Raw genomic sequence first — 26,009 nt, 5'->3', positions numbered from 1 at the left:
TGAGTGACATGCCCTTCCTCCTGCGTCCAGCAGAGGGCAGCACAGGCCCACTGGGCCCCTTCCCGTGGCCTTGCATCTGTGAAAACTGATCAACAGGAGTCATGTTACCTCTGCTCACCCTAGAGGATGGTGTCAGGGAGCAGGTTCCAGAACGGCCCCCAGCAGTGGAGGATCGAGAACAGCCAAGCAGGGGGAGACTTCCAGGCACGGCAGAGACAGCACCTACAGGGAACCAGTCCTTCTCTTGCTGGTAACAGCTTTCAATGCTGTTAACTGCCCAGTTTCTGCATTCCCAGGAAGTGGCGGGGGACCCCATCAGCCACACCTGCATGTGAGGGGTACAAAAAGGACCAGCCTGCCAGTCCCTCACAGCTGGAGTGATGGGCCCGATCTGCATCCTTAGCCCGGCCTGGGGCCTGGCGACAACAGACACCGGTGACCCACTGTCTATGGCACAGTGGCTCCCAGCCAGGGTATGCAGGCTGCAGGAGCCGCACGTTCGGTAGGCCAGGCCAGCTCAGAGGCCAGAGGCTGTGGGGAGACTGACCCACTGAGGATGTGAGCCGAGGTTTGTCTGATGAACCAACCTGCACCCAGAGGGGCCAGGTGACATCCAGAGGAAGTCTATGGTACTCAGGAATTTGGGGGCAGACGGGAGCACAGCAATAGCCTAGGGACAGAGGCACAAGTCCTGCTCCTACAGCTAGCGCCAGGGTTAAAGCCTGCTAAGCGCACATTCCAGCACCTGCCAGCCTCCCTGGGGGCTGCAGTTGGACCCCTGCCCTCTAGCTGCTTCCTCCTGGACAGCCTCACATTGAAAGTGCAGCAAATAACCACTCGAGAGCGCCCAGGGAGAAGCTTTGAATGATACATTCTCCACGGAGGGAGCCAAAACTACAACCTCCAGCACATGGGAAGGTGGGAGGGGAGGAGGATCTCTTGCTCTCAGCATCTGAACGGTGCCCAGGCTCAGTACATACTGAATGACTCGATTAGCAACCCTCAATTTGGGGTGAAGCTCAGAATCTCTGGGAAGGGGCTTTTTGAAAAGTGCATGGACTACACACGTTCATCAACACCATGGTCCCAACATGCTTCCTGGTGCCCCGCAGTCACGTAACTCACTGCCATGCAGAGCTGAGCAGCACAAGTGCAGGCCTCAGTACAGATAGGAACAACCTACCTCGAGTATTCAAAACAATCGGATACCAGAGATTGGCCACGCTGACATAAATGTTGAGAAGTCAACTGCAGCAATCCAGAAGTCAGAGACGGCCCAAGACCCAACAACTGCTGGGCTGGGGGGAGCTGAGGACACCCCAGAAGTGGTGGCTCCCACACTCACCTGAGACAGGAGAGGACCCTGGATTCTCCCTTCCACCCACCCTCCAGTCTCCCAGCTGGGCCCACTCAATGACTGACCCCAGAAGGAAGCCAAGGAACATGGCAGCTGGGAGCACAGCCTGTAGAGGCAGCGCAAGGCCAGGAGTGAGCGGACCTGAGGTCAACGAGCCATGGGCAGACACGCAGAACCACCTGTCTTGGACCCAGAGCTGCATCACTGCCACGCACAAGGAGTCGGACCCAGATCCATGTGGCTAGCATGGTGGAGAACAGACAGGGAATTACTGTAGTATGACTAGGCTGATGGAGAAATTTCCAAAAGCACGGCTGAATGTGACTTGGGAATTGCATGTGTATATCTATATATATGCATATTCGCGTGTGCATTTATGTCTCAAACTCCTGATATCTGCCTCCCCAGTTTTCAGTGGTATCTCATTACACGTGGTGTACACAATTCTAAAAATACATCAGGAAATGATTTCTCTGGCACTATAATCAGATTTCTTGCTTAGTGATGTGAAATTTGACAACCAGTAGAATTTAAAAGCCTGAAAATTTTCCCTACAAAATTCAAATATTTACAGGAATGTTCTTAAAGAAAACCCAAATCAGGCTAATGGGGTTGAAAACGCTCCAATGAAGCTTTAAAAAAATGTCCTGTGTAGTTAATGCAGGATTCTTTGCCTCTGAAATGCAACCTAATTTCCTAAATTCTAACATAAAGCGTGCACGAAGTCACACAAAAGGAGATTCTGACAATGATTTTATTTGCACCAATTACAACACTCCCCTTTGAGGCTCAGGGGACGTCAGGCGCCGAGAGGCATTTCTTGATGAAGTGGCCCACGAGCCGCTGAGGCCGCTGCTGGTACTCGGCGAGCACCTCGTGAGGGCTGCTGATCTGGTCCCCTTTCAGGCGGTCGAGGAGAGTGACACACACCACAGCCGCTGCAGAGAGCAAAGGCCACATCAACGCACAGCACAGGGTTTCTAGCTTAGTCCAGAGAGACAGACGAGGTGTCACTGCTGCCGTCCCCTCAGGAGAAGGGCCAACAGCGGCATGTTGGTAGATGGAAAACAGAGAAAGCTCAGGCGGCCTTCCAGAAGGCAGGGATTTTAGAAAGCAGAGCTGGAGTTCCTTGTAGGAACTCGGGGGTGGATTAACCCCAAATCAGGAATCCAAAGAGCTTTGAAAGACAGACTCACTAGCAGCAAAACCTGAGCTCAGCTGAGGTGGGTCTTTCGAGCATCTTTCTCATCTCGCCCAGTGGCATGTGAGTCACTGGAGAGACACTGAGAATCTGCATTTGACCGCATGCCAAGCAAAGGCGGGCTGAACACAGGCGTGAGGGATGCCACCCCATCCAGAAACATGCCTTCGGGGCAGGGTGGGAGGAAGGTAGGTGTTGGTGGTGGGGGGCCCAGGGGGAGGTCCCAGAGAAAGGCATGGAGGCTGAGCCAGCAGGGCAGAAGAAGGGAAGAGGACTGCAGCGACCAAGTGCCCGCCTACCTCGGAGGCCACACGCACTGCACATGGCAGCAAAGACTGAGGACTCCATCTCAATGTTCCGGATGCCAGCTGCGTAGGCCGCCTTCAAATACTCCTGCTTGTCCTTCTCCGTGTAGAAGCAGAGAGCGCCGTCTAGGCGGCCTTGCCCTGAAGACATGTGGAGAGGTGCTGACATTGACTTGGGTGCACTCACCACATGCACGTAGTAAGCTCCTTCTGCATGCCAACACTGTGCTACCCACCAGGGCACAGGGACACTTTTGATCCCTCCAGGCCCCACCTGCCCTGGAGCGCAAATCACCCCCTCAGAAGCAGCGTTACAACCGCCGTGGAAACAATGACGGAGAGGAGTCAGGGGCAGGATGGACAGCCCCACACAGGAGGCCAGGCTGCCGAGGGGAGGCCAGGCCCGCCCCTCTCACCTTCATAGAAGTCCAGGGTGCACATGGTGTTTCCCACGACCGTGGTGAATTCACTCAGGTCTGCAGAGCACTGTGTCAGCTCCTGCACGAGCTGCTCATCGAGGTCCGTGCTCCGAATAACTCGCTTCCCCAGGACCACCTGCTCGAACTCTGGCTTGAAGCAGGCATCCACTGCCTGCCGGGTAATCACCACAGAGCCAGGCTCCAGACCTGAAAGAAGAAACAGATGTCACAGCCACTGGGGACATACAGGGAGGGCGCAGCAAAGCACATGCAGAAAGGAAAATGATCCATCTATGGGCCAAAATAGTGAAGCATCAGTAACATTCTAAAAAGAACTAGGTAAGGATCCATTTCCTGCATCAAATGTTTTCTTCTGATGATAAAAGTAATTAATGCGTAAGCGTTGCAGAAAATACAGAAGAGAAAAGTGCAAAGAAGAAAGAGAAAATTGCCAGGAAGCTGCCCATCTCATGCTAAGTGTTTTATGACTTCCAGTCATTGCCATTTTTAACTGTCTGGCCCTCCATTACCAGAACGTGTTTAATTGGTCCCTGTTTTGTACCTTTTTATTATTTAAGATTGCAAGTAAATATAAAAGTAGACATTAATACTATAATGAATCCCCATACACCCCAAACCCAGCTCCAACAATTACCACCTACTGACCAATCCCATTTTCCTCTGGGATTGACGCATTACTGGGTTCCAGGCATACCTCCCTGAGCATGTTCACGTTTGTAGGGACATTGTTCTGCTTCTTGTTCTTTAGTCTCATAATAACTTTGAATGGGATGTGGCCATGAGCCTTTCCTGATACTTATTTTAATGTGAAATTCATTTTCCTAAACATCTAGGAAGGAGGAAGAAGTCAGGGGATCTATTCTAGAGCCCACGTGGCTCCAGTGAGACATAAGGAATGTGGCGGAGTGCTAGGATATGGCTCTGAACGGCTCCCCCAGGAATCTGTGTCTGGATTTTCTCTCTTGCCATTTTGGTCCCTGTCTGGTCAACTCAGATTCTCCTCTCAGCAGGTTCTCCCCACACTGAGGCTGGACCTGGAAGAAAGCTCAGGCTGACAGCTTTCATGAATTCACAGGGCCCAGAATGTTCAAGCCCCTTCTGATGTTAGCATCACCCTCAAATCGGAGCATGCAAACCCCCTCCCAGTGTCAGCTGCTGCTACTAACACAGGCCCCACACCTTACTAGGGGTACCTGTTGGCTATTTTGGGATTCCTCTGTTCTCATGTCCATCAGAAACCCTGCAGCCACCTCGTGCTTCCTCTTGAGTGGGTGCCATTCCACCCACTCACCATTCGTATTTTGAGATTTGTGGGGATGCTATGTCACACTTTGTCATCAATGTTGCCTAAGGGTCTGGGGTTTGGCTCTCTAACTGATCTGTCCATTTTTATGGGGCAATTTCAGGGGACTCAAAATCTACACTATTCCCTCTAGAATTCTCTCTGATGATCAATTTTAAAAATCTCTCCAAAGCAAGAACTCGGGAATGATTTGCTAGAGTTCTTGGCAGACGCTTGCATGAGTGCACGGCCGTGAGTGTCCATCTGGTCGATGGCATCAGAGACTAAGTCCTCAGGACCCAGACAGCTCACGGGCATTGGTATGTTTTCCCAGGAACAACTTCTTTAAACATTGAATTATAACCTGCAAACACAGATTTTACATACCAGTCTGTCCACGTAATGAAACAAAAGAATGAGATAATATATCCAGAAGATTTGGGGTCTCCAGCAATCCCCTCTCATAGTCAGAAAACCTAAATTCTAGAATTACCATAAATCCAGGAGAGGCCAGGCCCAGACAGTTAGAAACAAATGGGCACAGGCTGGGCCACTAACAGCAAGGCCACTGCAGGTGCCTTCCAGCACTCCAAGCTCCTGGGTGGGAGCGAGAATTGCTAGGACCCAGTTTTCAGCAGAAAGGCTGGCACAGAATTGGGATGTCAGAGAGCAGGACAACTTACGTAAGATGAATTTGCCGAACAGACTTTGGCTTAAAACTCAACACAACTTCCAGCATTTTGCTTTCTCACTGCATCCTATTCTTTCTTTGGTGTCTTTGTGATGTTAAAAACAAAACAAAACAAAACCATGTTGAGGGCTGGGGACTTTTTAGGCAACTTTAAGGACACTTATCTCAATTTTGTTTTCCATCTCTCTCTTCCCCTTTGATTTTCCTGTCGGTTTTCTCACAAGGTGCTTCAAATCCTTGCAGGAATAAGGAGGAGAAGTGAGCAAAGGAAAGGAGAAAGGCAGAAAAGAGGGGATTAGAAAGAATAAGAGAGAGAATCGAGCAACAAGCAGGTGCAGGCTATGACCCAAAGGATGTGTTTCTGCACATGCACGGCCTGGGCCTTTCTGCTATGTGGTTTGGGGTGTGGGTTGGGAGAACGGACTAGACAAAAAAAAATGTAACAAAACAAGCTTTTTTTCACATCTCCTGCTCATGCTTCCTTGAACAACGCCGAGCAAGAAGCTCTGAGCACCCAGGTCCACCCCACACTGGTCTGCCGCAGGGGCTCCAGGTCCTCGTCCTCAAGGCTCGCCACGGGCAGGGCCCAGTGCACACTTACCTATCCCACCAGAGGTGCCGATGCGGATGACGGTGACGCCGGAGCACCGGGCATGGTACAGCAGCTTGATGAGCTCGTGCAGCATGATCGCAATGGAAGGAATGCCCATACCATGCTGGAAGCAGGAAGAAATGCCAAGGTTAAGCCTGAGGTGGTGCCTTTGCGTGTTCTGTGGTGCATTTCAAACTGGCGGTAACAGAAGATGTACTTCAAAATGCACATTTAAAAACCATTAACACTGTGGGAATTATCAAGGTTTGCACAAAGCCGTCAAACAGACGACCCCATTTGATCCATACATCCCGGGCTGAGGACCGGAGGCTCAGCAAGGGAGCAACAGCCTGCTATTGCTAGGTAACAAACAGCCCCGCTGGTCTTGGAAGCCTGGCACAAATGCCCACCCCACACACACCTGTTGGGGTTTTGGCTCTCAGCACTCTTCTCCCTGCACTCTCTGCTTCAGCCAAACTAAGTAAGTGGCTGGTCTTCCAGCCTGCTGGACACTGACACCTCCTGGTTCCACCTGTGCCATTTCCTCCCATTGAAGTCTCTCTGCACCCCACCTCCTGCCCTCCTTCAGAGGCCCTCCCAATGCCACATCCTCCATGACGCCCCTCCTGGGATGCCCTCAGCACTTCAGGTGCTGCTCCTAAGGCAGAGGCACCCCTTTGAGAATGGGTTTGTCAGGGTGTCTTGCATAATTCATGCTTCCATGAATTAGCCGGAACTGAACAACACCTCAGCTCACTGGTATGTTTCAGATGGTGGATGCTGCCAGACGTCTCAGCTGACCAGAGAGACAGGAGTCCTCATCTCAACCACAGGGATAGCCTTAATTCTATGTAGTGACCCAAACAGGGAAACGAGAAGCTTTTCTGGTAGGATAGCAGACATTTCTTTGTTCACTCATTGCTAAATCAGTGACAAGGAAGTAACTCCATGTGAGGTGGCAGTGTACCTCCTCCTGCGTCCACCCCGAGACCCTCACCGTGTGTACAGAGCTGGGTGTATGTACATGTGTGTCTCCATTTGTGCGTGGTCCCTCCTAGAGACTGCACCCGGAGGGCTGGAGCCACCATCTCTGCAGCCCAACTGTGCGCTCACCTTGCCCCCAGCCTGATGGAGGACACCCGGTCTGTGTGTGTGTGGAGGGTAGGTGGGCAGCTTGCAGAGCCCGAGCACTGAGCCCCCAGGAGGGCAGGTACTCACACTGACAGACAGCACAGGTCCCACTTTAAACATGGCGTAGCGGTCTGTCCCTGCACAGATGTTGGGATAGTCCATTCCTGGGCGGTCAAGGCCCAGCTCTGAGGCCACGTATCTGATGAAGGCTTTCATCCGGGAAGGGCTTCCACCAACACACACAAACTGCAAACAGAGAGCAGAGGTGCCGTCAGTGCAGGTGCAGCACACTGTCTACACAGCAGGGCACTCAAAGTGGGGCCCTCGACCAGCAACAGCAGCATCTCCCAGAACTTGCTGGAAATGAAGTTCCCTGTCCTCATCCCGGACCTGCTGTGTCAGGGGGTCAGTAATGTAAGATTCCTGGTGATTCTGATGCTCACTCGAGTTTGAGAAGCCCTGGTTTATGAAATCACCACCTCATGCAAGAGGCCATGGCAGTGCAGAGCAATCGGCCCCACAAAACGCAGGCAAACCAGACATTTGCTCTCTCTAAGAAGGTAATTCCAGGTTCCAGGCCTGCTTGCTCTCTGTCACGTGGACAGCAGCTCGCTGTACTGCAGGGAGCCTGGGTTTGGAATACAATGATGCAGGCTCCTCCCTGTGCCACCAGGGCCCGCAGCCCATCTGTAAAAAGGGCCTAACCGCTACCTCTCACCTGGACATCCAAGGGCCAAATGGTCAAGGCATGGAAAGAGTGAGCGGCCCAGTGGGGCCTTGAGAAGTCATGGCTACGGGGGTTGGGGTGCCTCAGAGAAGTAAAACCTTTAATCTGCAAAGTGCCATATATGACAAATTACTTTCATTTTGTTTTATATAAGAAAAACAAGTAAATAAGCCAGTTTTAAGGAGTTTGATGATCAAAGAATTATTAGTCTCTAAATATGAAAAAGAAAATTTCAATAGCCTAGAAAAATTATAGGCCAAACTTAATGGAAGAATGAAAACTGAATAAATTAAGAACACATGGAAAGTTGTGCCACAGTTGAAACCACAAAAGAACACAGTGGCTGATGGGCCATAACTCTGCCGTGGGGTCTGAGGATCCCACGCAGCACCAAGGGAGTCCAGTGTCACCGCTCTGTTTTGTTTTGAATCTAAGCATCAGTCCATCTTTACCCACAAGAATTAGACATTTTCAATGTCCTGCGTGAGGACAAATTGGAACTGAGGAACTTAAGGCTCTGTAGGGAAAATGGACTGGAAGCCACATTCAGCAAAACAAGCCGTTAAAGGCAATGAACTAGACAGTATCAACATGCATCTTAAATTACAAACAGACACAACATCACTATTCTTACTTATTATCCCTTGATCCTCTAGAAAACATTCGTACCTCCTTTTTCCTTTTCTCTCAATGAAGCGTCAGAAAATTTATTTTCTATTGTTTCCTTTATATACTAAATTTGTAAGAGATTAACTAGGGACCAACATGGCTGTAATTACTATAGTTTTCTTTTACTTGCTGGTTTACATACCTGAAAAGTAACAATGTGCAAAACTCTAGTAAACATATAACTTCATGAACTTGTCCTCTGTCACCTCAGCCCTTGGTAAGGACGTCTGCCTGTATCACCTATGAGCAGGCTGATCTTAAGACAAATCCCCAGAATTGAAAGCCCTGCTTTTTACCTTCACGTCCCCAAACATGGCTGGGAAATCATGTGTGGCGGTGCTGAGGTTAAAATGGTAGAGGACATCTTCTTTCATGGTTGCTACATTTGGATTGCAAAGTTTTACGCAGCAGTCACTGTTACAAAACAGGAAAGGAGAAGGATTATAAAACCCGGGTGTCCAGTGGCCAACATCATTACAGAAGTGCCCTGTGTCGGCGAGATGCATGCAGCACATGGCACGGAGGATAAGACAGCCCAGAGCTGAAAAGGCCCCCACATCCCTGTCTCCCGCCTTCCCCCTGTGCCTTCCCCTCAACACCCCTCTTTACACCCACGACCCTTGTCTGGAGGGTGATCAGAAAGAACTCAGAAAAGCACAAAAAAGTACAAAGAGCAAACTGCTACATCACCCCATATAAGGAGTATAGAGCCAGTTGCGACTCAAGTTCATGCAACACATAAACTTGACTTTATTTTAAAAGTAATATATTCACCGGGGCTGGCCCCGTGGCTGACTGGTTAAGTTCATGTGCTCCGCTGCAGGCGGCCCAGTGTTTCGTTGGTTCGAAGCCTGGGCACGGACATGGCACTGCTCATCAAACCACGCTGAGGCAGCATCCCACATGCCACAACTAGAAGGACCCACAACGAAGAATATACAACTACGTACCGGGGGGCTTTGGGGAGAAAAAGGAAAAAATAAAATCTTTAAAAAAAAAAAAAATAATAATACATTCACCATAGGAAATATGGACAGAAATAGAAGGAAAAAATCGCCTTTAATTCTCCCACCCAGAGATACCCTTTCCAGTCTGTAGTTCCTGTATTTCTTTTTCTTGTCCTGTTGCACTAGCAAGCACTTCTCCCATACCGTGTCCAATGGGAGTGCAAGATAAGACATCTTTTTATTTTGTTTTCTTCCAATGTGGCTACTAGAAAGTTTGTGTGGCTCACATAATTGTTTCTATTGGACAGCATGCTGCTGGTCCAGGATAGGAGTCAGCAAACTTTCTGTCATAAAAGGTCAAGCAGTGTTTTTGGCTTTACAGGCCATATGGGCTCTGTCATAACTTCTCAATTCTGCTGTTGTCATATGAAAGTGGCCACAGACAACATGCAAACAAGTGTGGTTGTGTTACAGTGAAACTTTATTTACAAAACTAGATGCCTCGGTCTAGATTGCATCTTCACCTGACAAATCCCTTAGAGAGAACCCTAACCACACCTTTGACATCTGTGCCCTCCTGACTCTCACAGACAGGGGCGCTGCCCAGCAGGAAATCCAGGCCTGCCAGATGCCAGAGGCACAGAGGGAGACAGAGCATTCAGGAACTTCCTTTTCTTCCTTCTCAGTCTGACTTTCTGCCCAGAACCTACTGATCATGTTTCCTCCTCAATCTAATTCTCAAAGAAAGAAAAAAAAGACGCAAGAGATGAAAGCCTCAGTGGCCTCTTTTGGAAATACTAATACAGAGGTCGACACAGGCCAGCTCACACATCCTCACTCCTGTTTAAACGTAGCCCATCAAGCTAATACAGCGCAGAATTCCCGCTGTTCCATTTGGGAAGACACTTCACTGTGACACAAGTCTATAAGGCAGTGGCCTCTTCCTAGGGGGTCCCAGTGTTTGGGAGGTTGTCTAATATCTCAAAATCTAACTGACAATACACATTTCCCTACCAAACAGATGCTCCAGATAGCTACAATGCCAATTTCTATTTTCATTTATTTATCATTGTTTTGGGTGTGATAACACGGATTATTTCCCAGGAAAATAAATTATCTGTAAACTATTGGCATAACTCAGTCATGAGTTAACGCCTGCACTGAAGACCTACCCTGCCCCAGTCACTTTGTTAGACCTAAGAGATCACTCTAAGACAGCTCATGACTCCAAGATGCACAAAATAGAGTAAGGAAAGCAGATGTAAGCAAAACAATTACTGTGCAATGTTAACTACTGTAAGAGAGAGAAGGCGCAGCATGCTGGGAAAGATAACATCTGACAGTTCAGAGCAGAGGTCGGTCAGTGCAGCCCGCAGGACAAAGCCAGCTCCCTGGCTGCTTGCAGTTTTGTTGGCACACGGCCACGCTCTTTTGTTCATGTGTTAAATACGGCTGCTTCTGTGCTACGGCTACACCAGCAGAGTCGAGGATTTGTGACAGAGATCTAACAGCCCCAAAGCTGCAGATATTTACTCTCTGGCCTCTCACAGAAAAAACTTCTCACCACTGGTTTAGAAGGATGTGCAAGATTCCTCATGGAGGATACAAAAATAGGAAGGCCACCCCAGACAAAGGGGACAATATGCACCTGGACAGGGACACCTGACGGAGTGGGGTGTCTGGTGCATTCTGTCTCAACAGAAGTGAACACTAAGCACAGGTGTAGGGCAGCTGGTCAAGCTCGATTCAGAGGAGCTGGGAGGTGACACTTGGCCCTGGGACAGGAGTCAGAGAAAGGTATCATGCCAGGGAAATGTACGCAGATGTGCATTCGAGAACTATCACTCCTGCAGCGCCTCTGAAAGCTGAGCAGTGTGCTGGCTCAAGGCTGGGAAACCCCGGATAGGTTTAGCACAAGCTTCTCAGCAGGCAGGAGGAGGCCCTGAACCCAGGTGCTGGGCATCAGTGGAAAGGAATCCTTCAGGAGCTAAACATCAACTGAACTTACAGGTCACACTGACTGTATCTGTGGAATAAAGACAGTCTAAAATGAGCCCAAGATTTCTGGCTTCCCTAACAGTGGGGTCACCAAAGTGAGGAAATACACAAGTTGGAAATTTAAGTTGAGAGATAAGATGTGGGGTCACCTTTGAACTCACTGTTTGAGGTGTGGAGATATTTAAAATGCAGTTGGGTTTCCCTTTAGTTTGGGCTGATAAAAAGAAGTTGTCTATCTGCATCTTGGTGTCATTACACCTGGGTGATAGTTAAAATCGAGGGAGAAAATTCAAGGCCCTAGCATGAAAAGATGGCCAAGAACAAAGATGGACAAGGGCACCGTGGAATAGATCACCCAGTGGTGTCAGAGCTGGTGTTTGTTTAGTGAGTAGCCCGATTGCTGGCCACGAATGTTTTAGACAATATAAGTGACATACCCTCACCACTTCTAGCTGTCCTTTCCGCTGGCTTTCAGATTCCTGAGAATTATTATGCGTCACGCGGATTGCTGGAGACACCAGCTATGGTGCTGAAACTTCCTGCCTCCACTTCCCTCGCTCATGCTCCTCAACTCATTCCCACCAACCAAACCAAACCTCCTCTCCCCAGAGTCCCCATTAACAACGTGTTTTCTTACTGCTCATTTCCCTGGGTCTTTCTGTAAGATTAAACAGTCCTTACTAGTTTTCACTTGTCTTGAAAGCCTGTCTTCCCCGGGCGACACTGTCTCAGTGACTCTCTGCCCCACGACTGGTTCTGTCTCCTGCCCCTAACTGGGGTGTCCTGATTCCAACCTTAGCCCTCTGCTCTGCCCTCCAGGCACAAGGACGCTCTCTCCTCTGAGATCTCGTCCATTCTCCAGCTCTCTCTCCAGATGATGCTCATTATACCTTATCTATATCTTACAATAATTATTTATATAATTAACATAATAATTTTAATCATCTCCTGTAACAAAAAACTCCCGGACACCATGACGATGTCTTATTTATCTCTGAATCTCTGCAGCACGAGTGCAGCAGACACGCAAAACAAGGGTGAAACGGCCCTTTCCTGTCTCATCTGTCTTACCTACCATTTGATCTATCCCCTGTTCTATTTCATCTATTATTTTATGCATTCTCTGTTCCATCTGGCACTGGGCATCAACAGCAGGCACCTAGGCTCCAGACTCAGAGAGCTCCCGCTTCTCTCTCTTCCACCCTTTGCTTCTTCCTTTCATGTTTCTCAAATTTCCCATCCTATTTCGCTAGAATGGCGTCCCAATTAACTCATAGCCGAACACTTTCGAAAGGCTCATATAAAAGAGATAAGCACAAAACATTAAAGAGAGACAGAAGGATCTTTTTATAAAAAGAAGGGTGCTGGTTGATTGTCACGGGCAAGTGTTAGATTTCAAACATCTCTGGTTGATCCATAAACCAGGATCCTTTATGGACGGTGCTGACTGCCTCCTCACATTCTGGTACCAGGAGCAGACACGCTGCAAATCTCACTCAGGAAGGACAAGTAACCTGCCCAAGGCACAGAGCCGCACTTATATGCCCCTCACCCCTTGATCAGCCCTAGCAGGCTACCTGGCTCTCCAGATTCAGGTTGGTTTTATGCTCCTGGGGTGGGGAGGCCACTTTTCAAGGGACCAAATCCAGACATATGCATAGTTAAGACAATCCCTAAGTTTTCCCAGAAAGTCTTTTTGACCTCTAGGCCAACCTGAAATTCTGACATCATAACATAGTCACATAACGTAATTATGGTTTCCATTCTCCTTCAGGATGCTATGAACACACAGAGTATCAAATAGAAGGAAGGGCTGACCAGCAAGCACCAGAACCGACGAAACAGGATGTGATTAAGACAACATTGTCACATATTTCAAAATAGAAAACCTTCCTTGTTTCTTTGATTCCAGGAAGAGGAGGAAAAGGAAGTAGTGTGTAACTGTGAAGCCCAGCAATGACTTTAAAATATATAAACTGGGGAGACGAACCATAACGACCCAAAACATGCTCAAACTTATTTTCTAAAGGATTTTAAAATAACAAGTCAAAGATATATTACTTGGAAAATGATTTCTCTAGTCTATACACAATTTCAAGTGACTTTATCTTGCTTTATTCTGTCACTTTATTGATTTAACAAATATTAACTGAGCACCTACAATGTAAAAGAAACGTGTGAGACGAAAAATGAACAAAAACTAGCTTCTGATTCCAGGAGTTTATCAGCAGGGAACAGAAAGCACTACCAACTGTTATACAAACTGGCTCAGGTGTCTTAGGTCAGGTATGCAAGGGGACTAGAAGAGATGAGCAGGGCTCCTGGGCCGGGAGGGAGGGAAAGCTCCGGGAACCTCAGCCGAATCTAACACCAGCCAGGCATCAGGCCCCACCCTGGGCGTGAGGAATATACAGATTAGCAAGATGGACGGCATTCAACTTTGTGATAGAAATGACTATTAATAGCTGATACCTAACAACTTAGCGCTCACAGCCACCGCAGAAGCTAGGTTCTATCAGAATCCCCATTTTAAACGTTCACAGTTGCATCTTCAAAAAAGGCTGACACACACGACAGTAAAACTATTGAGGGAGCGTAAAACAATTACTAAGTGAAGGGAAAGGGTAGCTCTCCAGTGGAGCCACACAGGTGGCACTTGATGTCCAAGCCTCCCTTCTCAGCCTTCCTTTCAACCGTGCCCCTCCCCCAGCCCCTGACGTCCTCGACCTACGAGTGGCCTCAGAAATTGGGGACCAGGCATCTGTGGTTGTCAATGACTGAAAGCACCAGGGATACTGGTTAAGTTAACTGGTTCAGTTAAGAAGTTGTCACTGCAGGTAATGTCCACAAGCCAGCCCGAGACACGAAAACAGACCTCAGAACCTACGGAGAAGGAAGGAGCGGGGACAGGCGTCCATGTGAAATTACGACCTGGACATGTGACCACCCCGGGAGAGACTTCAGAGAGGCAGCAGGAGGTCACAGAGAAATTCCTAACATCACAAGGGCTCCCAGGGGGTCGCATACAACCCAGGGCATCGTCAAGGTCAGAGCCAGCAGGACGGCGAGGCCACAGCAGCATGTCTGACAGGATCTCCCAGTGGGTGGAGAGGAAACTAGAAAAATCAGTGCACTTAAAGTCTTTGTAGGAATCAGGATTAAGACAAGAAATTCTTGCTTTTCCAGCAATGTAAAAATAAATTTAAAAGAGAGGCCATGAGAAGAACAAACCAGAATTATGAAAACCTGCAAAGAAATAAAGAAGTATTTAAGATTCAGAACCTGGATGAGGAGCCCAGTCAGTCTCACCCCTCAGGCCTCAGGCTCTGCCACAAGAATCAAATGTGCTAATACGTGTCAGCTCTCAGAAAACTGTGTGGCACAAAGTAATCACGATAAACCCAAAACCCAGCCCAGCCCAGGCGGTCAGAACCTTACCTATGATTTTCAAGTTCCTTTGTTTCGGCCACTGAGGAGGCCATTCTCCCAGCTGAGGCAGGACCCTAGGAGAAAACAACACAGAAGAATGTTAAAAAAGAAACTGAGGGGGCCACTCCGTGGCTGAGTGGTTGGGTTCGCCCACTCTGCTTCAGTAGCCCTGGGTTCACCAGTTCAGACGCTGGGCACAAACCTAGCACCACTCATCAGGCTGTGCTGTGGTGGCATCCCACATAAAAGAACTAGAATGACTTACAACTGGGATCTACAACTATGTACTGGGGCTATGGGAAGAAAAAAAAAAAAGAGGAAGACTAGCAACAGATGTTAGCTCAGGGCCAATCTTCAAAAAAATTAAAAAAAAATAAACTGAGGCATATTAAAAATGTTAAGAGTGTATTTGAGCACAAATCAATTTGAACCGGGCAGCACCAAACTGGCAGTGGCCATCAGGAGCGCTCTGCCATCAGGGGCTGCAGAGAGACTTACAGCAAGATAGTGCAGAAAGCAATCACTGATTGGCTGCAGCTTGAAGCCCAATTGACTATTTGAGGCTGGTCACCCTTAACGTTTTGATTTTGTAAACTTCAGGCATTTACAGGCTCAGATTTTGGTTTGCTGACACAGGCCACCTCGGCATTGGAGGCCCCTCAGTCTAGTGGTCTTCGTGTTTAATTAATTTAACACTAGTGAATGCCCCCAGTAGAACCAAGGTCACTCTGACAGCGAGGCTGTGCTAACCTGTGGAAGGTCAGTGGAATCAAGTGGAAGTCTTTAGACATTTACACCACACGTATGTCTGTACACACCCATGACTTAGAGAGCTGCTAAGTTCAGAGAGGAGCTAGCAAAAACATGCCAAAAACCAAAGAGGGTTGGCACCTCATACTTGGGTAGAAAACCTCTCCTCACTTCCAGGCTTGCCAGCCAAGGCCGCCTTGACCCAAGAGAACACCCCAGCTGCCCTGCCCTGAATCTTGACCATCCTCCTTCAGGTCGCAAGGACAGCTCAGGGCAAAAGCACCAGCTCTCAAGAACATGTCTTGGAAAGAGAGGGACCTAAGACAGGTCTGACTCAACCCTCCGCCCTGCCAGCACTCCAAAGCCAGAGACAGGAAAAACCACATAGACATGACCCAGCGATTTTACTGGGGTTCAGCAATCAGCACACTTACCTAAGACCACGTCTCTGTGTGGAGAAGGGCAGAGCTGAGCCAGAGAACCAGCAGGTGAACTCATGAGAGTCCCTGAAAGCCTTGCACCTGCCAGGCTCCCAGTTCCCCCAACAGCCTGGCGGGAAGGGCGCAGTCCGCTTTAGACAGGAAAGTGAAGCCAGGGTTTGGCAATGCAGGTGAGTGGAGTCTGCAGCATGCAGCGAGGCCATTACTCCCAAGACAGGTTCCCAACCAGCCACCAATGAAAAAACTATAGCCCACCAAGCTAAAACGCCAAAGGCCCCTTTTTGGAGAAAGGGATTTATAACTGTTATTACCACAGTTAAATACTGACCATTTTTAGCAAATTCTGAAAAACACAGGATCTTATAAGAAGTGGGTCTGGAGGGGCTGGCCCGGTGGCACAGCGGTTAAGTTTGCACATTCCGCTTCTGCGGCCCGGGGTTCGCCAGTTCAGATCCCAGGTGTGGACATGGCCCCGCTTGTCCATATGCAAGCCATACTGTGGCAGGCGTCCCACATATAAAGTAGAGGAAGATGGGCATGGATGTTAGCTCAGGGCCAGCCTTCCTCAGCAAAAAGAGGATTGGCAGCAGATGTTAGCTCAGGGCTGATCTTCCTCAAAAAAAAAAAAACAAAAGAAGTGGGTCTGGAACAAAAACTTTCCTGCAATTGCTACCTTGTCTCTCCTCACCTGACTTTGTCCTCCCTGGCATTTATAGACACCACTCTTTTGGAAATGCCAGCCTCTCTTAGTCCAGCTAAGGAGAGCCGAGGCAGGGAATGAGGCTTGAAAGAGGTACCGGCCCTCACCCCACATCACCAGAGCCACACGACAAACACGTGCAGAGGGGAGGGGGGAGAAGCTGGGGGCAGTGAGGGCAGCGGTTCCCCATGATGCCTGAGGGAGGGACCCAGGGTCATAGACTTCTGGTCTATGATATTCTGAGTAAATATCATATTTATATAATATTATATATATTATATATTATATTTGGTCTCCATCCCTTTCTGGCTCATGCTCCCAAAACCCAAGGAATTTCCTTTGTTGAGAGTGATAAAAAGTGTCTTTTGTTATGTTATGAGGCACCAGGATACAGCGGGTTGCCAGGGAAACCAGCCTGCAATTAGAGAGGTGGAAATTTCAGTCCCACCCCCTGACCTCCAGGGAGGGGAGGGGGCTGGAAGCTGAACTGATCACCAATGGCCAATGATTTAATCAATCATGGCTCTGTAATGAAGCCTCCAGAAAAATCCAAAAGGACAGGGCTCAGAGAGCTTCCAGGTTGGTGACTACGTGGAGATTCGGGGAGAGTGGCTCCGAAAGAGGGCATGGAAGCTCCACGCCCTTTCCCCATATCTTGCCCTCCGCATCTCCACCATCTGGCTGTTCCTCAGTCATAGCCTTTTATAATAAACCGGTGATCTAGGAAGTAAAATGTTTCTCTGAGTTCCATGAGCTGCTCTAGCAAATTAATCCAACCCAAGGAGGGGGTCAAGGGAACCTCTGAGCTACAGCAGGTTGATCAGAAGGACAGGTGACAATCTGGACTTTCGACTGGAGTCTGAAGAGGGAAGAGCAGTCTTGTGGGACAGAAGCCTTAACCTGTGGCATCCGATGCTCTCTGCAGGTACAGTGTCAGAATTGAGTTGAACTGTAGGATGTCAGCTGGTGTCAAAGAACTGCTTGGTGGTGTAGGGAAAACAAATTGGAATTTTAATTGGTGATCAGAATCTAAGGTCACAATTTGCCTTCAGCATCCATCAAACAGATGTACAAAGACATCCCAGCTTCTGAAGAAGTCTGGTCTCCAGGAAACACAACCATCAGCAGCAGCACCCTGCAGTCCCTGGCTCTGAGCTCTCTCTGGGGTCCCACCTCTCCTAGCCCTGCCAAGGTCATGGGGAGTGGGCTGCATATTCTACGTGCAGATAGCATCCTGGGCAGCCAGCCCACAGACCTCCTTGTTGGGCTTTCACTTCTCCACTGAGAAAAGAAGTAGTGCCTGGGGTCACGCAGAGTCATGGTCCCCAGGGCCACTTTCTGTGGGGCAGCCAATGTTCCCCAGTACAAGCAATACGTGCTCACAGCAACCTCCCCCGGGAATCTGTACCTTCCAGCCTGCTCTTTCTTCCTTTGGGCATGGGGAGCTAGAAAGACAAAAGTTAGAAGCGCCTTCCTGCAGGCAGCAGTGAATCAGAGAATGCACAGTACTCCCCAGAGAGAATCCAAGCCTTATTTTCCAGCAAAGGAAACCAAGCAGCAGAGAAGGCATCTGCCCTGCAGAGAAAGTGTCACTCCGGACCTGGCTGCTTTTCTTGCCTCTGTACCAGAGAATCCTCTTCCCTGCCCTGGCCTTTACCTCCTCGTGCTCCTTCCTGAGTCTGCTCCATGCCTGCTTCCCCCGCATTCTTGGCACTTGCCAGCGCTCTCCTCCATGCTATGAGCCTCCCCTAGACTTACTCTGCCCCCGCTCGGAGTGGGTGGCTTAGGCCCTGCACTATGCAAGGCTTTCTTTAACCAACTCTGTGCAGAGAGAATGGCAGACTTCTGCAATGCTCTTTTGCAAAGCTCCCCATTAAATAACTTAGGATGTTCGCGCGTGCAGTTGATGAGGATTATTTTGGGCTGGTTACTTTTAAAAACTGCAGATGGGAAGGAGGCTCTGAGGAGTAGAATTTGCTTGCCCTTTGTTGGGAGACATTCACATCTGTAAGGGAGATCTCCACCTGTAGGGGTGTCTCCCTCTCTGCACCAGAGGAAGGGGGGATGACCTTATCTCTAGAAACTCTTAATGGGGAGGCAAGGACTTAAGTCTGCATGGTGATATTGCTCTTGTTTATTGTGCTTGTCTGGTAACCTCATGTTACCCTCCACCACCAACATCCTCCGGGAAGCATAGGGCATGATGACGTAATCCGGTCCGATTCTTATCTAAAGTTATAGGACCACTCAATAACCAGACCCCACCAGCACTGATACCATTTAATGACTTTTTACATCATCTTTCCTTTGTCTTGTAAAGAAATAACTCACACACCTATGTCTTATAAATTTAGCTCTAACCCTCAACACATTGCAGCTCTTACTGCCCATGGGTCCTGTCCCCATGCTGTTCCACACTATCCTCTGAATAAAAGAGCACTACTGTCAGACCTTGAGAGTCCAAGACATCTTTCTTTCAACTCCTTGACTCACCGAGCCTGCATCACAGTGACCTCCCAGGCAGTTTGTCGCCAGGGGAGCCATGGCACAATTATTAGAACCACGTTTCACTCTTAAAAAATGTGGGTGTGCAGGATAAATCATAGGGTCACCCCACCCACCCAGTGAGAGGTCAAAGATGGGACGGAGGTGAAGGAAGTCTCTCACTTCTCAACGTACTTCCCCGTAGACCAGTGGAGCAGAGGGTGGGAACCAAGAGCCAGTCCACCCTGGAGGGCAGGCTGCTTACTCACCCAGACTTGCTCCTCTTCCAGAGGCCCCCCTCCCTGCTGCCCCTGAGCTGAAGGCAGGCTGGTGGTAGGGAGCAGGTATGTAAAAGGAGACCCTGGTGATGATTCAGAATGAAGCAATAACAATTCAGGGACACAGTGACGTCTGAATTTGAAAAGAAGTTTTCAAGTTAAAAAAAAAGGTGAGTAAGTCTACACTTTTTCCAGTCTTCAAAGGAATCAGGAAATAGATCTAGTGAGTGTTGCAGTCCCTGTAGTACTGAGGCCAAACTTTGGTCCAACAGGGTTTAGTGTAGCAGAGGGGTCCCTGCACCCAGCATCCACCGCCGTCCATGCAACTCCAGGTCACAACTTAAGGCCCAGACAAAAGGCCTCCTCAAGGCCCTTTCTCAGCCACAGGAGGGAACCCCTGAGGGAGTGCCCCCTGTCTGGCTGCTCAGCAGGAAAGGGGCCTGGCTTCTGCATGCTGAAGACATGGGGATGGGGACCTCCAAGCACTGCCCTCGTGCAGTTTAACCAGGAGAGGTAGTCACAGGAGAGGTCATTCATAGAATTTAGGGACTATTTCTGACAACTGCTTTTTCAATTGTTTTACTGAATTAAAGTTGTTACGCACCCTGGACCTTTTACCTCCCATAGATAATATGTAGAATGCATTTTCTAAGGCTACGTGCTCAACGTTGTAAAACGCATTTCCAGCCTCCGCAACATCTTGTAACCACAGGCCCACCAGGACCAGTTCGAACTGACCCCATCTTATCAACAGAGTGATTAAGAGCTGTTTTTCAGAAGAAGTCAGCAAAAAAGTTTGCAAGTCACATAGCCAGACCACGCACAGAGGAGAAAATCTTGACCTGAAATGATACCAGAACCAAAGATTCTCCCTCTCTACGGAACCAAAGGACCAGGACACGACCGGAACTTGAAAGTCGGACTCTTATCAGAAGCGAGGGTCCGCTGTCTGGGAAGATCCGATGTTAACGCCCCTTCCACACTTTACCATAAATGTTTAAAGGCCTCCAGTCGACATCCGCCTCGCCAGCGTTTCCACCCACCAGCCTATTCTCCCAACCTCTTGAATTTCGCCCCAAACCCTGAGCTGGGAGACAGATCTGAGAGCTTTGCCTTCTGTCTCCTTGCTGGTCAACCTCGAAATAAAGCCTTTTCTTTTCTCAAAAGCTGACGCCAGAATAATTGACTTTTTATGCATATCAGGCAAAGAACCTCACCGTTGTGGGGTAACAATTTCTGGTGACCACAAAAGGGCAACGTCCTCTGACCACCCTCCTGAGTTTCCAGAGCCCCTGGCGGGGTGTGGGGTCTTTGCCTCGATCCTAAGTGGCTGCCCAGACAATTCTGTCTAGAGGCTCGTCTGATTCCCCTGTCCAGGCGCAGTGGTTTAGGCCCCAAGGCGCTTTTTTTCTTTTGAGAGAAGAAACAGCTTCTGGATCAAGATTTCTCTGGGCGAGTAACTTTGAGAGAGCAACTGGCCCTTACCTCATCTCTCTGGTTTGAGCCCCTGGAAATGTAAGTTTGGCCTGGATTCTGAGGAATTCTGGTGGGCTGAGTCCCGGACCGTGGGCCTGAACCACCTGAGACAAGCCAAGACAGGACAGAAAGTTCACTTGGGAAGTTACTCCTGGTTCTGAGTTCCTCCTGCCAGTCCGGTTCTGAGGTCCTCCCGGCAGTCTGGCTAGCATTCTGATCTATGTTATATGTAGAACTGTGTGTTAATGTCTGTCTAAATTGAATTGGCTGTTTTGGGACTTTCTCGGTGCCCGTAACAAACTCCCTTTAGAAATTAACCTTACGAAGATCTTCTGACTCCAAAGAAAAGAGGCACTGTTCCCTCCCCTCCTTCAGGATATTCTCAGGTGAAAGGATTTTACGGAGGCGTGAGGGCATCTGCCCACGATGTGCCAGCCTCACAGGGACCCCTTTTGGAGAACATATCTTACTGGGCCCTACTGCTCATGGGGAAGCAGGCGGTGGCAGCTCGTCCGCGGCTCATTCAGCTCTGAACCCCGTGAGTGCCAGAACACATAAAGGAAAAAGGCAACCCCCTGGTTATTCTTGGGGGCGCTGTTCCCTCAAGCACACACTTTTAGACCCTACACACTATCCCCTAGAAAGACCTCGTTTGCTGTGGCCACCTTGGAGAAAGCCCCCTAAAATGAGGATAACTGTAAACAGCTGGCAGGATAACCCAGGACAATTTAAAATTACAGTAGCCACTCTGAGCTCCTTTTGAGCTTCCAAACCAAGAAACGTAGAGATCTTTAATCTTTAAAAAGTCATGCACGCCACCTTCGGGCACAATGGCTCAAAACCAAAAGGTTCTAGAAGCTGCAAATATTCACAAAGAACAGCAAGATCTTACTAAGCTTGTTTCACATCGTGAGGGCTTGGCTTGATAATCGTCAGGTTGGAGGTCCCAAAATACGGCTGGACAAAAATGCAGTTATACCCCATTTTGCAGTCGGAGATGGTCAGACAGAAATGTGGGATGGACTCTATTTGTGCCTAAAGGTCTCACCAAACTGCCATCAGCCTCAGGAAATTACACTGGCCATCAGAAGGAATGCTTCAATTAGATAAGATCTTTTAAAAAGTGCACTTAAAAGCAAAGTCTTCAAAATTCCAAAATAATCCTATTTAAAGTTTTATTGCAAAAGAAAAAAATAAGTTATAAAAGGTACCTAAAAGGGATTTACAGACACCCCATAATCTACCTCCAAAGGAGGGCCCAGTGAGCACTGGGCACAGAACCTCATCTTTGTGTGCTAACAATCTCAGACGGAGCCCTGGTACAGCTTCCCCTTCTTGTTTCCAGCACAGCTGAGAAAAGTCAATCTGCCAAACCCAGTCACTGAATGAGCCCACTGCAGCACTGTTACCCCAAGAAAGGCGCAACCTGGTCCCGCCTTATCCCTGCTCATCTTCCAAGAGCGATGCCCAGTACTGCAGTAGCGGGGAATTCTGGTGCTTGCCTAGTACTTTTAGTCCACTGGGGTAAAATCTTTCATCTTCTTATTAACATAAATAGAAAAAGCATGAAGTATCTGTAAGATAGCAGAAAGTGCTAAGCAGTGCACCCATTAGTCATTTAAGAAACTCTTGAAATCACCAACAGGTAGCTGTCCCGGACCCTAGCGGTATGCCTGTTCAGTTTAGAATCTGGCTAGTGTAAAAGCACCTGCTATGGTGAGCCTCCAGACAGAACTGTCTGGGCGGCCACTTAGGGTCGAGGCAAAGACCCCACACTCCGCCAGGGGCTCTAGAAACTCAGGAGGGCGGTCAGAGGACCTCACCTTTCTGTGGTCACCAGAAATTGTTACCACACAACAGTGACGTATAAAGAGAGATGACAGAGATCTGGGACACTGAGAAGCTAGAGTTCAGTGTAACAAAGGCAGCCAGCCAAGAGTGGACTCCACTGCAGGTGAGCTAAAGGGGAGAGCCCAGGAAGGTGCAGACAGCCCCCAGGAGGCTGATCTGGTTAAGCCTGAGTAATGGGTTGGTTCTTAATGATGCCTGACTAGGAAGAGCCAGGCAGATCCAGTGGAGAGAAGACAGGACTAACAGTCCTTTACTGCAAGAAGACACGAAACCCCATGTGATGTGTAGGAAAGCAGCCCTGGAGCAGACAGAGAAACCACTCAGCCAGCTCAGCTCAGGGAGATGGAACCAGGGGAAGGGTCGGGGCCAAGCGCTTTGGCAGTGTGTGCCACCATAAAATACTGGAGCATCAGGTGACTGGGTGCCTCTGAAAGGGTGGAAGTAAGGAATGACAGTCAGAGATCGACATGTTAGACCCTCACAAGGGGTCCAGAATAAGCCACTGTTGCATAACTATTCTGAGCTGAAGACATTTGAATTCCTGAAATCCCTTATCTGCCTAACAGCAGAGCCTCGCAAAACAACTCAATTTCATGAACCGCCTCTTCCTAAAAGCAACTCTAATCTTCTCTTCTCTGAAAAAAACCAAAGACATTGTCACTGTCATCTCTCATCTCTTCTGTAAGGTTCATTTATCTTTCAGAGTCCTGTTCCCTAAGTGCCCTTTCTGCCCTCCCTTCTAAGAAGTCATTTGTTCTCCTAGAAGTGCCCCTCTGCCCCGGCATCCCCAGTAAGATGACTTACAAACCCCAAATTCTAACCACCTCCTGGAGTCACACTTTTCTGTGAACTCCCTCCAAAATCTGTTTTTTCTCTTGCTAATCTGTCTTTTGTCATTTTAATTTGCAGTCCTCCAAGAATTCAACCTAAGAGGATAGTTTTTCCTCCCCAACACATGATTCCAGCATGGCTGGATTTGAGGGCCACAGAGCATGAACAGAGACCCAGAAAGAACAGAAAAGTGGGGCACATTCTGCATCCGGGAGATGAAATCCTAAGGCCAGTCCCAGGCCGATCAGGAAGGCTGCCAGGCGGTGACCCTGAGTCACCGGCCGAGCCCTGACCTGGGAGGGAGACAAGATGTGTGAGGTTCTCTCTGGACCCTTCCAGGTCCAAGGACAACTTGCCATAAACAAGAACTGTAAAAGGGCCCACTCCCCCGTGCAAATTCTATTTGTGTCATATAATTTATGACGGTAAAGTTTCTCTTTTGACCTGCCAGTCAACACGATGACACTATTTTATGCTGCAACACTGTCAAATGTTGGCTCAACGTACACTTCAGTCCATTTGAACTCTGAAGGTTTGGTAAAAATCATTCTCCAAAATGTAATTTTATTCCCTCCCCCATGAAAACGGGAGTTCTAGGTGTTCCCGCACCCTTTCCCGCCCGGGTTTGGGCTGCGGAGAAGCGCTGCCCGTGCTTGGCGGCGGGAGCTGAACCTGACCTGCTGCGCCCCCATCGCATCGTCTCCACCAGGTGGATCCTCGCCTGGAGATCGACAGACACATCGCTGTGCGCCACCGGAGGCCGGGGACGCCGGAGAAAGACCGGCTGTGGGCGGACGGGAGGAAGTGCACCCTCCCGGCGCGCAACCTCGTGGCACGGCTAACCGCATATCCACCCAGCGCACCCTCCTCCCGGCACGTCCACCCCGAGGACCTTCCTGGCCTGGCTCCCCGCGCACCCCGCTCCCAACGCACCCTACTCATCCTCCCCGCTCGTACCCTCCTCCCAGCGCACTCTCCCCACGCTCACCCTCGTCTGAGCGCCCGCGTCCTCACCCTCCCGGACCCTGCGCACTCTCCTCCCGGGGCACCCCGCGCGCACCCTCCCCGCGCGCCCTCTTTGTGTACTCCCCTCCCCACGCACCTTCTCTGGGCCCCCTCCCCCGCCCCGCTCTCCGCACATCCTTTCAGCTGATAGTCCGGATCTATGCGAGCCTCGGTAAAACGTTCCCGAAAGCCCAGCCCCGGCCGCGGAGCACTCACCGCGTTACACGCACCAGCTCAGCGCCGCCGGAGACGAAGACCTCGCCTAGGCGCCGAAGAAGGGGCGGCTCTCGTGCGCACCCGATCCGTTCAAGGAGATAAGTAGGAGCAAAGTGAATTTCTGATCAAAGTCTGTGCACGCCTCCCAGCGGGCGCGCCTCCGAGCCCCGCCCCGCCGGTCCCTCCGCCGGCCGGCTCGGCTGGCCGCGCCCCCAGCTCTTCCCCCTGCCGGTCCCCGCCCCCAAGGGGTCCTGGAGGGCGGCCCGCGGTCCTCCGCCGGCTATTGTTTCCTCCTCGGGCGGGCCGTGGTGACTGCTCAGCGACTTCTCTGTTAGTCATTAAGCCACCCGCAGCAAAGAGGAAATCTTACCAAGTGTTTTCCTCCCGGTCCGACAGCAGAGGAGACTTGGGAGAAAGAAAATCTGACCACCCAAGGTCACACAGCTGGTGCAGGAGCCCGGGTCTATCTGAGGGGGCCCCACCGCCAGCGGGCCGACAGAAAGTGCGAGAGAGAAACCACGTGAAACCAGCCCTGGCTGGCGGTCGAGAATCTGGGCTGGGCCATGTCAGCTGAGGTCTCCTGATCTCTCCGGCCTCGGTTTCTCTTTTGGGACCTTCCTGGTCCTGGGAGCTCCCCAGTAGCTTCTGGAAAGCCGGGAGACGCTGGCCCAGGGAGAGGAAATGACTCATCCATTCACAGTCACCAGCTGAGACCGCAGAACTGATTCCAGCGAAGACTACACGCTGCTAGAGAGCCACCTGTCGCTGCTGCCCAGCACGTACGCTGCACATGCAGCCTGCAGCGACGGAGCTCCGTGCCTGAGGATCTCGGGGGAAGTGGACAGCAGTGGCCGGTGACCTCTGGGAGATTAGCACCCTTTTTCTTTCGTTTCCAAGAGGCTGCATGTAAACCGGCAGATGAAATAGCGCAGACTTGGTCAAATTAAAACCTCGTAAATGTTACAGACTGGAAACGAAATTGTGTCCAGCCATTTCTAAATCTGTTACAGACAGAAAAGCTAAGGGACACACAGTCCTCACACCGCCAGGCCAGACCCCCCCTCCTTCAAAGAGGGGCGGTGGGCTCTGAGAGGTGGCACAGGGAATCAGTCGCTCCGTGAGGGCCTGACCACACCACATAATGACACCCACTGCTGTCCGCTCACCAGAACCCGGCTGTAGTTCCAAACTACTCGAATTCTGCCAAAG

General features: G+C 49.8%; 1 protein-coding gene across 3 annotated transcripts; it reads right to left on the bottom strand.

Annotated features, from left to right (window-relative positions):
• Nucleotides 1-2,092: 2,092 nt before the first annotated feature.
• Nucleotides 2,093-25,465, bottom strand: UPP1 (uridine phosphorylase 1). 3 transcript variants are annotated; one of them, XM_046670710.1, is made up of 9 exons: nucleotides 24,257-24,536; nucleotides 20,907-21,001; nucleotides 14,779-14,843; nucleotides 8,692-8,809; nucleotides 7,087-7,245; nucleotides 5,878-5,992; nucleotides 3,280-3,489; nucleotides 2,858-3,004; nucleotides 2,093-2,295 (listed from the first exon to the last, which is right to left on the bottom strand). In XM_046670710.1, exons 1-9 carry the CDS (start codon nucleotides 24,519-24,521, stop codon nucleotides 2,147-2,149), a joined length of 1,323 nt encoding a protein of 440 aa, XP_046526666.1. In that variant the 5' UTR covers nucleotides 24,522-24,536; the 3' UTR covers nucleotides 2,093-2,146. The 3 variants fall into 3 exon arrangements, with proteins under 3 accessions (XP_046526666.1, XP_046526669.1, XP_046526667.1); XM_046670713.1 differs by lacking the exons at nucleotides 20,907-21,001; nucleotides 24,257-24,536 and adding an exon at nucleotides 25,171-25,465; XM_046670711.1 differs by lacking the exons at nucleotides 20,907-21,001; nucleotides 24,257-24,536 and adding an exon at nucleotides 24,801-25,141.
• Nucleotides 25,466-26,009: the final 544 nt, after the last annotated feature.

Source organism: Equus quagga, chromosome 8, assembly GCF_021613505.1.
Source record: "Equus quagga isolate Etosha38 chromosome 8, UCLA_HA_Equagga_1.0, whole genome shotgun sequence".
In the NCBI taxonomy this organism is placed as follows: Eukaryota; Metazoa; Chordata; class Mammalia; order Perissodactyla; family Equidae; genus Equus; species Equus quagga.
This window is presented reverse-complemented; position numbering and strand designations above follow the sequence as displayed.

Excerpts from the sequence above, each read along its gene's own strand:
- UPP1 (XM_046670710.1), bottom strand. The coding sequence starts at position 24,521 with ATGAGTAGGGTGCGTTGGGAGCGGGGTGCGCGGGGAGCCAGGCCAGGA. Across the intron at positions 8,810-14,778 it reads AAGGAACTTGAAAATCATAG|TGACTGCTGCGTAAAACTTT; the intron begins GTAAGGTTCTGA and ends GTTTTGTAACAG. Across the intron at positions 3,005-3,279 it reads CACCCTGGACTTCTATGAAG|GGCAAGGCCGCCTAGACGGC; the intron begins GTGAGAGGGGCG and ends ACATGTCTTCAG.